We start from the raw sequence: 13494 nt of genomic DNA on the forward strand, positions 1-13494 counted from the left end.
GCCAGGCGAAAGCAGGATTCTAATGACTGGTCTTGTCATCTGAAAGAGAGCTTTATGGACAGGGAGGGGACAGATGGTGCTACTAGGGGCTCCAAACCATGCATTAGCATGCATGAGCAAAAACACTTTTTTAACCTGAACGCAGAAACGGTTTAACTTAAATTTCATTGAGGGGGTGACACCCACCACATTAGATGGTCTGGCGATCCTGCTGTTCTTGTCATGTAGAGTATATGGCCACCTTTGGAAGTTTAGCACTGTGTAGCACTTTTTCCTAGAACTATGTAGATCTGGTAAGACGGATCATCACATTTGTTAATTGTGGTTTGCCAAGTAAGTATAAAAGCCTCTGTATTAAACAACTTTTTTTTTTTTTTATTCCCTTCCAGATATTTGGAATCTGCCTGGCTCAGAATTTAGTTAGTGATATTAAAGCTGTGAAGGCGAACTGGTGACATACTGCCCTGTGTTCTCCTCAGCCCGGCCACTCCGGACACTGGAGCCTGCCTTATGGGACTGCACTGTAACATCACAGAGACTTGGCACTGGACTTTTATCGGACTGCCCCTTTCTCTCAATAGTGTTTTGTGGCAAGTTGGTGGGATGAAGGTGGTCCAACCCCTTATTATTTTCCCTTCTGCTGTATTCTAGTTGGGGGGATGATGCCATATTCTGTGTCATAAATTCCTACTTCCGGCCTGGGCTTCCTTCCCTCCCTGGGCATGGAGGGGCTGGCATTGGAAGCCATGGTGTAAATAAGTGCATGTACAAGAAAAGGGCAGCGTGACAGTGATTTATATTTATAAATATAGTATATATATATCTATATCTATATAACAAAATGAAAAGACTCAACACACCAACTTCTGATGAAGGCCTCAATGTGGTCTAACTAAAGGGACCTTTTCTGGCACATGATTGTGGTGTGTGGTGCCAGCACCCCTTTCCCTGTATTGTCAGACACTGGAGCCGTTGCAGCTGCCCATGCAACCTTTACTAGAAGGTATTTTTGCTTTTGTTTTTGTCATTTCTTAAAGGCGGGGTATTTTCTGTGTTTCATATGAGAGTATTGGACATGCCAGCTGTTTCAGAAGCACATTGAAAGAAGTTCCGTGGAAGAGGTCTACAGTAGATTGGCCAGTTGCGGCAGAGCGTGCGTGGCTATCGCTGCAGACTGACGGGAGAGTATTTGTTGCCACTCTTGTTACAGCTTAAGGCGACCCATTTCTTTTTACAGCCTCATCCCCAATACAGAGAAAATCCTTATTGTACATGACATTTGAATGTGCATTTTCACTGATCGATATGCCCACACGACAGCCATGAACACTACGGCTATCCTGCCCAGTTTATATGCCATGGTGTGCTAATGTATGGATTGTTTACTGAAGTCTTAATGGATCAGTTTTCATTAAAATGCCCACAGCCTGCTGCATTCTCGAAACTGGACGACCGCATTCAAGACCAGGACTGCTAGGTTGTGTCCCGCATCCTCCTTTGCTGGCCTTCCGTTTTATATCTTGCCCATGCCATCCTTAATAACCTGCTAATGTCTTATTTTTAGTCTATGTGTTTTGTAACAAGGCTTTATATTTCTTTTATACGTCTGTCTGGGCATAAAGCACATGCGTCCATTGAACTCCCTGAGATGGTAAATCTACTGCACAGCTATGTGGTTCCTTCCTGTAGGCTACATGGTAAAAACATCATTCCAAATAGCAAACCTTAAAATGCTAGTGTTTATTTGAACTGGAAATGGTCCGACGAAGACTGGAGACCAGAATCCCCATTTTATTTCCACGTTTTATCTTTTTTCGGGGACATTTACTTTGAAGAGGGAAATGTTTTTAGAGTTCTAGTTAGGTTCCTTGAATGTGATGGCGCACACATTCCCCGGGGTAATTATCATTAGATTATGGGTACTATATATGATGCGACAAACCAGTAGAAAGCCATCACTCTAAAGTATACCATAAATCTGAACTGTGGATATTCTACATTCCTAACCTGTGGTTTTCCTGATATCTATGCACTGCAGCTTTAATACTGCATAGCTTGTAATGAAACAGATGGAAAGTGCCATGTCACCTACCTCTCCTACACAGCTCATCTACTGACGAGTATGGACACCGTCGAGTTAATGGTGCCATATGGATTAAATTCACACATTAACATAAGTTCCTTGGGGCGGGATGTAACTTAGAAAATCTGTATGGGTTTTCTACCAGTAAATATGCAGTCACCGATTTGCCACACTACAGTATGTGAACGGTGAACATTTCTCCCCGGCAGTCACTGCTTTATTTTATTCTATTACCCCATAGTGTGATCTAGCTAGCCAAAATGTTAGGCCAGTGACTGCTTTTACTTCTCTAGATGCTGATATCTGGTTTAGTGCTGCTTTCTTTTTTTTTTTTTTTTTTCTCTTTCTTTTATCTTGTGTCCCTTAAAATTGTGAATGTTTTCCGAATGTGTGTTCCAAGTGTTGAAGTGAGCAGAAGTCGCCTCTCCTACCGTCCACACCTCACACTGCTGCAGTGGAATTCAGAGGATAATCAGGAATTCACGGTGCAATGTTACTGTACAAATTGTTTATGAAAAATAAACTTTACAGAACTTGTCTTCTGGTTGGTTTGCTTCCCAGTTTAGAATTGTAACATGCTGCTGCCACTAGAGGGTGCTATCACACTGCGTTAAAACATGCACTGAACCTTACTGACTGGTGGCGAAAACACCTTCCTGGTATTTGCTGCAGCAGTCTGGTTTGGGAAAATCGAAATACCGTTTGCAGTGGTCATTTGGCAGTATTGTCATTCTTTTCTTATCATTCAAGACTACAACCTTCACAGGCGAGCCATTAACAGGTCATTCAGAGAACGGCTATATAACGTACGTGATGGCACAAATGCTCAAACATCACCTCTTCGGTTACCTCCTGCTGGAAAAGGTCAGAGTGATCAGTGGTCATTTACAAAGGACTCCCTGTCCACAGCAACCTATGCTTGAAACTCCTAAACCGTTCTCATCTTGACCTTCAAGTTGTAAATTACAGTAATAAATCTGGGTTTTTACCTTTCCTATTCTGTCTAAAAACATATGCCCATCTGTAATGTAGGAGCCAAAAATGGCATTCATTTCTTTGTTTCTTACATACATCGAATGTAAGAACAACCTGTGATGTGAACAAGACCTAAGACAAAAGAAGCAGACTGGTGTTGATGGGGTGGGCATTTTACGTAAGAGATTAGAAAACAGTAGGCTAATCCACTGGTCTTCAGGAAAACTATAGTTGGCTGAAGAATAACTGAATTTGAAACGATGTATTAAAAAAACAATTTGAAGGGCATCTGTCAGCAGGCTCAACCCTATGAAAGCCAGCAAGAGGGTAACATTTTAAAAACTGCACCCCTCAAAGTATTCAAAATTACATTTAGTATGTTTTTACAGGAATTAATGCAACATTTTTGTTGCAGGTTTTTTCAAATTGAATCCATTTTTTGGAACACAGCAGGAGATTAAACTCCACATTTATTACACTGATTCTGCTTTTTTTTTTTTTTCTTTCCAGAAATATCCCATATTTTGCCCTAGAATGCTTGACTCATATACCAACCACAGAATTAAAGGAGCATCTTGTGTATTTTGGGTCCCCTGTTTTTAGGCACCATAATAAAACATAAACACCCCCAGAAGGCCCAATTTTGGAAACTGCAACTGAGCATTTTGACCCCACAGGTGTTTTTTTTATTTTATAGAATTTATATAAATTGGGGCATGAAAATCAAAAAGTACCTGTTAATATTTAGTTTTATTTATAATTTTTACAAGGTTAACAGGCGAAAAAGCACCCAAAATCTTTTATACAATTTCTCCTGAGTACGGCAATGCCTCATATGTGGTTGCAGCCTGCTTTTTGGGCAAACAGCAGGGCACAGAAAGGAAAGCGCTCCACTTGGCTTTTGAAACTGGAATGGGTATGGACACCATGTTTAACACCCCTTCCCACCCCAAAGGAAATCCGCTAAGGATGTAGTGATGGTTTTGACCTCACAGGTGTTTCATTGAATGTATTAACATCTGACCGAGAAAATGAAAGTTCTTTTCCAATAGTACATTGCTATAGCCCTACATTTTTCATTCTTACATAGGTTAAAGGGAAAATAAAAAGTACAACATAATTTGTTATAAAAATTTTCTCTCGCATATGGAAATAACCCAAATGTTTGGTAACTCAGCAGGGCTAAGAAGGGAAAGAGTGCTGTTTTTAGATTTTTATTCATTTTTTTTTTTTGGTAGGTAAGGTGGGCAAAAATTGCAATTGTCAGTATTTTTTATCTGATTCACCATGATATGGTATATATCATGATATGTGTGGATTCTGTGGATGGATATAATTATGGGGATGCTTTTTTTTTTTTTCAAATACTATTCTATTAAAATCACTTTTATTTTGTATAGCCATATACTAACATCCATAATATAATTTTTCTGTCAACGTTATATTGGGGACTTGTTTTTTATTTATATTTTTAGTATTTAGCATATTTTTTGCTTTTTAGTTATTTTTTTGGGGAGGTAAGGCGGGCAAAAATTGCAATTTTGTCCACGTTTATTTTTTACAGGGTTCAACATGCAGTATATGATGTAACTTTATTCTGTGGGGTGATAAGACTATGGCGATACCAAATATATATATAATTTTTTTTTTTTTCTTTTTCCTTTACTTATTTTCATTATAAAATAACTAACTTTTTTTTAATTAAGACATTTGTTTCCATCGCCATGTCTGACTAGAGATGAACGAATTTTGCTTATGAAATTCGTTCGCGATTTGTTTACTGGTAAAAGCAGAATTGCGTTATGGATTCCGTTACCACGGACCATAACGCAATTCTATAAGGGAATGCCTTTAGAGGCATTCCGTTATTCATTCCATCATAATAGAAGTCTATGGGCTGCAAAACAGATCCACCCCGTTTCCGTTATGCAAGGAAGTCCTCTCCTGCATAACGGAAACAGGACAGATCCGTTATGCAGCCTATAATCTTCTGTTATGACAGAATTTATAACGGAATGCCTCTAAAGGCATTCCCTTATAGAATTGCGTTATGGTCCGTGGTAACTCAATTCATCGCAATTCTGCTTTTACCAGTAAACTAATCGCAAACTAATTTCTAAATATGAAATTCGCTCATCTCTATCTATAACTAATAACTTTTTCTTTTCTTTTTTTTTCTGTCGAGGCAGGCTTGTTTTTTGCAGGACAGGTTGTATTTTTTATTTTATTTTTATTATTATTGGTACCATTTTGGGGTACATGTAGCTTTTGATGCCATTTTTTTTTTTGAGAAGTGAGCTGACAAAAAGCTATTCCATCATGGTCGCTTATTTATTTATTTATTTATTTATTTTTTACACATTGTTCCCCGGACAGGATATGTAATGTGATCCTTTTTTTTTTTTTTTAACCCATTATAAATGGAGAAAATATAAATAAAAAATTTCAAGTCTTACTTGGTGACTTAAACATAAAGCGGTCTGATCGCTAGTACAATACACTCCAGTAGTCATCTACTGCATTGTATTAAACTGACAACCTACCAGGCTTCTGTGGAGGCCTCTGGCTGTAATAACTATTGGAACCCAGTGATTGTATATCCCGGGGTGGGTTGGCGGAAATGTTGGAGAAAGGGAACCACCTCCCTCTGTAAACCCCTATGGACTACGGTATTTAAGGGGTTAAATGGCTGGGATCCGTCATGGCTATAGAAGACATAATACAACATGATCCGTTCATGACAAATGCATGCGGTTGTAATATTGTAACGGAAGCATTTTTTGAAGCTCCACAATGGATCCGCAAAAAACACTAGTGTGAAAGTAGCCTAAGTTTCATAGCTGCCACCATTGCTATGCCTTAACTGTACAGTATGTTGCAGGAACGAGCCATGCCATACATTTTACGGCATGGTGTGGAAAGGTTTAATATCGTCTTGCACCATAAGTTGTCTGCCAGCTGCTGTCACACCAGGGAAGTATCTGATTTTTCATCAATAATCATCTTGAGTAACTGGTACAGTGTTAGGTGCTACAAAGGATGATGAAAGGGAACACTGAGGTAGGTTTATTAATCCTGTCTGGCATGTCAGGCATGCTAACGATCCAACAAATTTATCAAAGTGGCTGGTGATGGATGATAAATTTGGAGCACAGCTAGACACTCTTGTTTAAATTTATACCACTTATTACTTTACTTTGCAACAGGATATTGTGCCAAGATTTTCCAACTTTGACCATTCTCACTTTCCCGCTAAGTTGCACCCCATTTATGAGCTAGGTGCTGTATCTTTTTGTGAAACTAGATTCACCAAGTGGCATGAAAATGTTTTGAGTATTGGACAACTAGGTCTAAGTGTAGTCACGTTAGTAAATGTTGGCTACTGGAAGACTGAAGACATTGACAACTTAGCTGAGCTTCCTATTAGGCTTGTGTCCCACACAGGTTCTTGTGACAGAGTTTTGAGCCGAAGCCAGAAGTGGATCAAGCAGGAGAAGTATAGGACTTTTCTTTAAATTTTTCATTCCCTTCCAACCTACTACTGGCTTTGTCTCAAAGGCTGCCACAAAAACATGTGTGTGACACCAGCCTAAAGCCTCATTCAGACGTCGGTGATTTGTGAGCCAAAACCAGGATTGGAGCCTCCGCAGAGATGAGATATAAGGGAAATATATGGACCTGTTTTATGTTTGGGGCTGCACCTGGTTTTGGCTCAGAATCATTAACCAAAACACTTTGTGAATGAGGCACTTTGTGATATAGTGCTCAAGAGGCAGCAAGGAATACTGGGAAATCTCAATCTGCAGATCTGTGAACACAGCTCTTGGCTATATTACATGCTGTAACGCTGGATCAGTACAAACACCAAAGTAAGAAAGCTAGGCTTGTTGCAATTATTATTTTTTTTTGTTCCGGCCATTTTCACACTATCAGTATTTGCAAGGCAAAATCAGGAGTGGTTCCTAGTTCCAGAAGAGGCACAAATATTTCCATTACACTTTTTTCTCTGTAGGCTTCACTCCTGGTCTTGGTTTACAAATACTGAGCAAAAGCTGACCGTGTGAAAGTGACCTATGCCTAAGACTCATTTCTTGTAGAGTGCCTAAAAATCTAGCACTCGTGGCTAGCTTGGATCAGTGGATCGCCTATATATTTCTTAATTATAACATACAGATTTTTGTAATCTGTTTTTACTTTTCTGATGGTACTTTAAAAAAAAAAAATTTGCATGATTATCTGGACACTAGTTTTACCTGAGCTTCTGTTAAAGGGGTCTTCTTGAAGATAAATATTGTTGACTATACTTGGGTTGTCTCACATCCCCACCGATCAGCTGTTGGAAAAAGCCTTAGAGATTGGATGAGTGCATTGACGTTTTGCACAGCACTATCCTTTTTGTGGAGCCTGTGCCTGAATGGCGCTGAGCTGCATGAACACCATAGTGTCACGACGAGGTGTGGGAGGGAACACCACACCAAACACAAGAGGAAGGGGGAAAAGTATCTGGCCTAGAAGCTGAGAGGAAAAGGTCACCACCTAATGAATCCTAATCTAGCCCTGACTGCTAACCGAATGAACGGACCTCAGTGGTAGGACTGTTCATTCACTGGAACCTAAAGCCTGACTTACCCTGTAATGCCCTGAGGTAGTGATAGGGCCCAAAGACGACCCGTTCCTTAACCCCTTAAGGACCAGGCTCATTTTCACCTTAAGGACCAGGCCATTTTTTGCAAATCTGACCAGTGTCACTTTAAGTGCTGATAACTTTAAAACGCTTTTACTTATACAGGCCATTCTGAGATTGTTTTTTCGTCACATATTGTACTTCATGACACTGGTAAAATAAAGTCAAAAAAATTAATTTTTTTGCATAATAAAATACCTAATTTACCAAAAATTTGGAAAAATTAGCAAATTTCAAAGTTTCAGTTTCTCTACTTCTGTAATACATAGTAATACCCCCAAAAATTGTGATGACTTAACATTCCCCATATGTCTACTTCATGTTTGAATTATTTTGGGAATGATATTTTATTTTTTGGGGATGTTACAAGGCTTAGAAGTTTAGAAGCAAATCTTGAAATTTTTCAGAAATTTACAAAAACCCAATTTTTAGGGACCACTACAGCTCTGAAGTCACTTTGCAAGGCTTACATAATAGAAACCGCCCAAAAATGACCCCATTCTATAAACTACACCCCTCAAGGTATTCAAAACTGATTTTACAAACTCTGTTAACCCTTTAGGTGTTGCTCAAGAGTTATTGGCAAATGGGGATGAAATTTGAGAATTTCATTTTTTTGCCTAATTTTCAATTTTAACCCATTTTTTCCACTAACAAAGCAAGGGTTAACAGCCAAACAAGACTGTATCTTTATTGCCCTGACTCTGCCGTTTACAGAAACACCCCATATGTGGCCGTAAACTACTGTACGGCCACACAGCGGGGCGTAGAGTGAAAGGTGCGCCGGATGGTTTTTGGAAGCCAGATTTTGCTGGACAGTTTTTTTGACACCATGTCCCATTTGAAGCCCCCTGATGCACCCCTAGAGTAGAAACTCCATAAAAGTGACCCCATCTAAGAAACTACACCCCTCAAGGTATTCAAAACTGATTTTACAAACTTCGTTAACCCTTTAGGTGTTGCACAAGAGTTATTGGCAAATGGGGATGAAATTTGAGAATTTCATTTTTTTGCCTAATTTTCAATTTTAACCCATTTTTTCCACTAACAAAGCAAGGGTTAACAGCCAAACAAGACTGTATCTTTATTGCCCTGACTCTGCCGTTTACAGAAACACCCCATATGTGGCCGTAAACTACTGTACGGCCACACAGCGGGGCGTAGAGTGAAAGGTGCGCCGGATGGTTTTTGGAAGCCAGATTTTGCTGGACAGTTTTTTTGACACCATGTCCCATTTGAAGCCCCCTGATGCACCCCTAGAGTAGAAACTCCATAAAAGTGACCCCATCTAAGAAACTACACCCCTCAAGGTATTCAAAACTGATTTTACAAACTTCGTTAACCCTTTAGGTGTTGCACAAGAGTTATTGGCAAATGGGGATGAAATTTGAGAATTTCATTTTTTTGCCTAATTTTCAATTTTAACCCATTTTTTCCACTAACAAAGCAAGGGTTAACAGCCAAACAAGACTGTATCTTTATTGCCCTGACTCTGCCGTTTACAGAAACACCCCATATGTGGCCGTAAACTACTGTACGGCCACACAGCGGGGCGTAGAGTGAAAGGTACGCTGTATGGTTTTTGGAAGCCAGATTTTGCTGGACAGTTTTTTTGACACCATGTCCCATTTGAAGCCCCCTGATGCACCCCTAGAGTAGAAACTCCATAAAAGTGACCCCATCTAAGAAACTACACCCCTCAAGGTATTCAAAACTGATTTTACAAACTTTGTTAACCCTTTAGGTGTTGCACAAGATTTAATGGAAAATAGAGATACAATTTCAAAATTTCACTTTTTTGGCAGATTTTCCATTTTAATATTTTTTTTCCAGTTACAAAGCAAGGGTTAACAGCCAAACAAAACTCATTATTTATGGCCCTGATTCTGTAGTTTACAGAAACACCTCATTTGTGGCTGTAGACCGCTGTATGGGCACACGGCAGGGCGCAGAAGGAAAGGAATGCCATACGGTTTTTGGAAGGCAGATTTTGCTGGACTGGTTTTTTGACACCATGTCCCATTTGAAGCCCCCTGATGCACCCCTAGAGTAGAAACTCCAAAAAAGTGACCCCATTTTAGAAAGTACGGAATAGGGTGGCAGTATTGTTGGTACTAGTTCAGGGTAGATATGATTTTTGGTTGCTCTATATTACACTTTTTGTGCGGCAAGGTAACAAGAAATAGCTTTTTTGGCACGTTTTTTTTTTGTTATTTACAACATTCATCTGACAGGTTAGATCACGTGGTAATTTTATAGAGCAGGTTGTCACGGACGCAGCGATACCTAATATGTATACAATTTTTTTTATTTATGTAAGTTTTATACAATAACTTCATTTTTAAAACCAAAAAATTGTTTAGTGTCTCCATAGTCTGAGAGCCATAGTTTTTTCAGTTTTTGGGCGATTATCTTGAGTAGGGTCTAATTTTTTGCGGGATGAGATGACAGTTTGATTGGCACTATTTTGGGGTGCATATGACTTTTTGATCGCTTGCTATTACACTTTTTGTGACGTAAGATGGCAAAAAATTGCTTTTTTTGCACAATTTATTATTTTTTATGGTGGTCACCTGAGGGGTTAGGTCATGTGATATTTATATAGAGCCGGTCGATACGGACGCGGCAATACCTAATATGTATACTTTATTTTTATTTATGTAGGTTTTACACAATGATTTTATTTTTGAAACAAAAAAAATGATGTTTTAGTGTTTCCATAGTCTAAGAGCCATAGTTTTTTCAGTTTTTGGGCGATTATCTTGAGTAGGGTCTAATTTTTTGCGGGATGAGATGACGGTTTGATTGGTACTATTTTGGCGTACATGCGACTTTTTTGATCACTTTTATTACCTTTTTTGGGAAGTAAGGTGGGCAAAATTTCAATTTTCTCATAGTTTTTATTTTTTTATTTTTATGGCGTTCACTGTGCGGGGAAAGTAACATGACCGTTTTATAGATCAGGTCGTTACGGACGCGGCGATACCTAATATGTGTAGTTTATTTTATTTTTTTGAATTTTTATTCAGTGATAAATGTTTTTTTTTATCTTAACTTTTTTCACTTATTTATTTTTTTGACCCAGACCCACTTGGTTCTTGAAGATCCAGTGGGTCTGATGTCTGTAAAATACAGTACAGAACCTATATAGGTATCTGTACTGTATTTTACTTACACTGAACTTTCAGCATAGATCTGTTCAGCACCATGGACAGCAGGACGCCTGAGCAGGCGTCCTGTTGTCATGGGAACCTTCCCCGTCTGCTCAGTTATGGTCAGAACTGCGCAGACGGGGAAGGGTAAGGACGGGGCTCTGGGGGGCTGTCTGGGGGCTCTCTCCCTCTCCCATCGGGGGGCTGCAAAGGCACAGCAGCCCCCCGATCGGAGAGGGAGGGAGCTCCCTTTTACTGTTAACCTTTTCCATACAGCGGTCCGTACGGACCGCTGTATGGAAAGGGTTAAACGGCTGACATCGCATCAACGATGTCAGCCGTTTATACCAGGGTGCCAGCAATGTGCTGGCACCCTGGTATACCCACTGTACACCAACGATTATTCAATGGGAGGCGGGCGGGGGATCGCGATCCCGCCTGCCGCACCGCCCGCCTCCCGCAACGCCCCCACCGCCTGCGACACCCCCCCTGCACCACCCGCTGCCATCAAATCATGCAGGGGTGCAGGGGGGGGTGTACTATATTGATTTTAGACACTCTAAAGTTTCTGATCCCCGCGGTCAGGGACCGCGGGGATCAGAAACTGCAAATAGCGCAGCAAACCGCAGGTCTGAATTGACCTGCGGTTTGCTGCGATCGCCGACACGGGGGGGTCACATGACCCCCCCTGGCGTTTTAACAGGATGCCGGCTGAATGATTTCAGCTGGCATCCTGTTCAAATTAACCCCTGCGGCGCCGGAATGCCGATTTTAAAGTCAGGACGTACCGGTACGTCCTTGGTCCTTAAGGACTCGGGAAATAGGGCGTACCGGTACGTCCTATGTCCTTAAGGGGTTAACCAGAAGGAACAGGGGTCTTGACTCAGACCTGATACCAGAAGGCAGGGGAAGCAAGACAAAACAAATACAAGGGAATGAGACACTTAACTCCTGACGTAGAAGAAAGAGCAGGAACACCAGAGGAGACAACACACACCAGATCCTCCACTTGCAAATTAAGCTATACACCACAAGGAGTGAAGGGAGTAGCCAGACTTAAATAGTAATGACCACTATGCTGCACCTGACAAGAGGTGTGGTCATTACCATCAACAACAGAGTGAAATTAAAAGAGGCTGTCAGATGACATCACGTGCAGACAGCCTCGCTGACCTTCTAACACCTAGCCTGGGAGTGACCGTGACACACAGGCCAAGAAAGAGGCCGCATTGCTCGCTGTGCTTCTTGGTCCCTTCCAAAAGGTGATCAGCGGATACATCATCAATATTTAATTCCTGAAAAACCTCTTTTTAACAGCATTCAGAGTTGCTTTACATCATCTACGTTTGGACCTTGAGTCTAGAGATGGCCCATTCACCTTTATGGAAACTGAGCCTCATAATAGGCTGATACTCCCTGATCAGTAGAGTTAACTTTTCAGCAATCATCTCATTATCACAAGCAGGATTCCAACAAAAGGTAAATCTATATATAGATAATACAGGATCACAAAATTTATATGTGAAAGCCCCATGAATTTTGTGATGTGTTGGCATACTCTGTGACTTGTGAAGGGAGGGGGAGGAGCTGAGCTGGGACCAATATGTCCTTTTCCGATGACACAAATGGAATGTGTAAGTTCTTATGTGAAAAATTCTTAATACTTGCATTTTGGAGGTTTTATTTTTAATTTCCCATGTCACTATTCGTATTAAGGAATATTCCAGCACTGGGTCAAAACATGCTGCCTGCAATATTTTACCTTTTTAATATAATTTTTTAATTAAATTAAATTTGTTCTTTATCTGTATGTGTGATACTGGTCTGACTTACCTGTGGACTTCACAGACAAACAGTAATGGTATCAATGCTCAATGCGACATCGCACTTCCCTTATTCTTTAAACTGTGGTTAACACATGTTTTTGGTAACTAATTTCAAGTGTACTCCGATATCCATGAGACCTTGCTAATTTTTTTCATCACTTCAAAGGATTGTACAAACATGTAAAACTGAAATAACAAGACTGCAAGCCAATTAAAGTTATAAACTGCAAAAAGATGTGACTCATAAAAGACATACAATAGTTATTCAGATAAACTCCAACACAGTGACAAAATGTGCCTCAAACTCTCTGGCAAAAAAGTGTCTTGAATTTCTTGTTAAAGAGAACCTTATTCGATGAAATGCATTGCAAGCTGTAGACAGCATATTATAGAGCAGGAGGAGCGGAGCAGATTGATATATAGGTTTATGGGGAAACATTTCATAAAATGTGTAATTTATACATTTGTCTCTTTTTTTTATTTTTTTTATTCAGTTATACACAGAGATTGGCTTTATCAGTGACTGACCGCTAGTGACTGACCAATAGTATGTATAGACACAAGAAATCCTATCAATCGCTGATAAGATGGACATCATGTACAACTGACCTCAGAAAGAGCAGAGATATAAATAAATTACAAGTTTAACTGAATCCCAGTCAACTATATATCAATCTGCTCAGCTCCTCCTGCTCTATAACATTCTGCCTGCCTACTGTACTGCATTTCATACTGCAGCATGAGCTTTCTTGGAGGAATCTGTTACACAATTCT

The 13494-nt window shown here is 40.0% G+C and overlaps 1 protein-coding gene across 1 annotated transcript in view; it reads left to right on the forward strand.

Annotated features, from left to right (window-relative positions):
* TSPAN17 (tetraspanin 17) overlaps positions 1-2621 on the forward strand; it is an 80746-nt gene extending 78125 nt beyond the window's left edge. Inside the window, exon 8 of the mRNA XM_044280696.1 lies at positions 390-2621. Coding sequence (XP_044136631.1) covers positions 390-455 — 66 coding nt within the window. The 3' untranslated portion in view covers positions 456-2621. The remainder of the gene's footprint in view (positions 1-389) is intronic.
* The last annotated feature ends 10873 nt before the right edge of the window (positions 2622-13494 follow it).

The sequence above is a fragment of the Bufo gargarizans genome, chromosome 2 (genome assembly GCF_014858855.1).
Source record: "Bufo gargarizans isolate SCDJY-AF-19 chromosome 2, ASM1485885v1, whole genome shotgun sequence".
Classification (NCBI taxonomy): domain Eukaryota; kingdom Metazoa; phylum Chordata; class Amphibia; order Anura; family Bufonidae; genus Bufo; species Bufo gargarizans.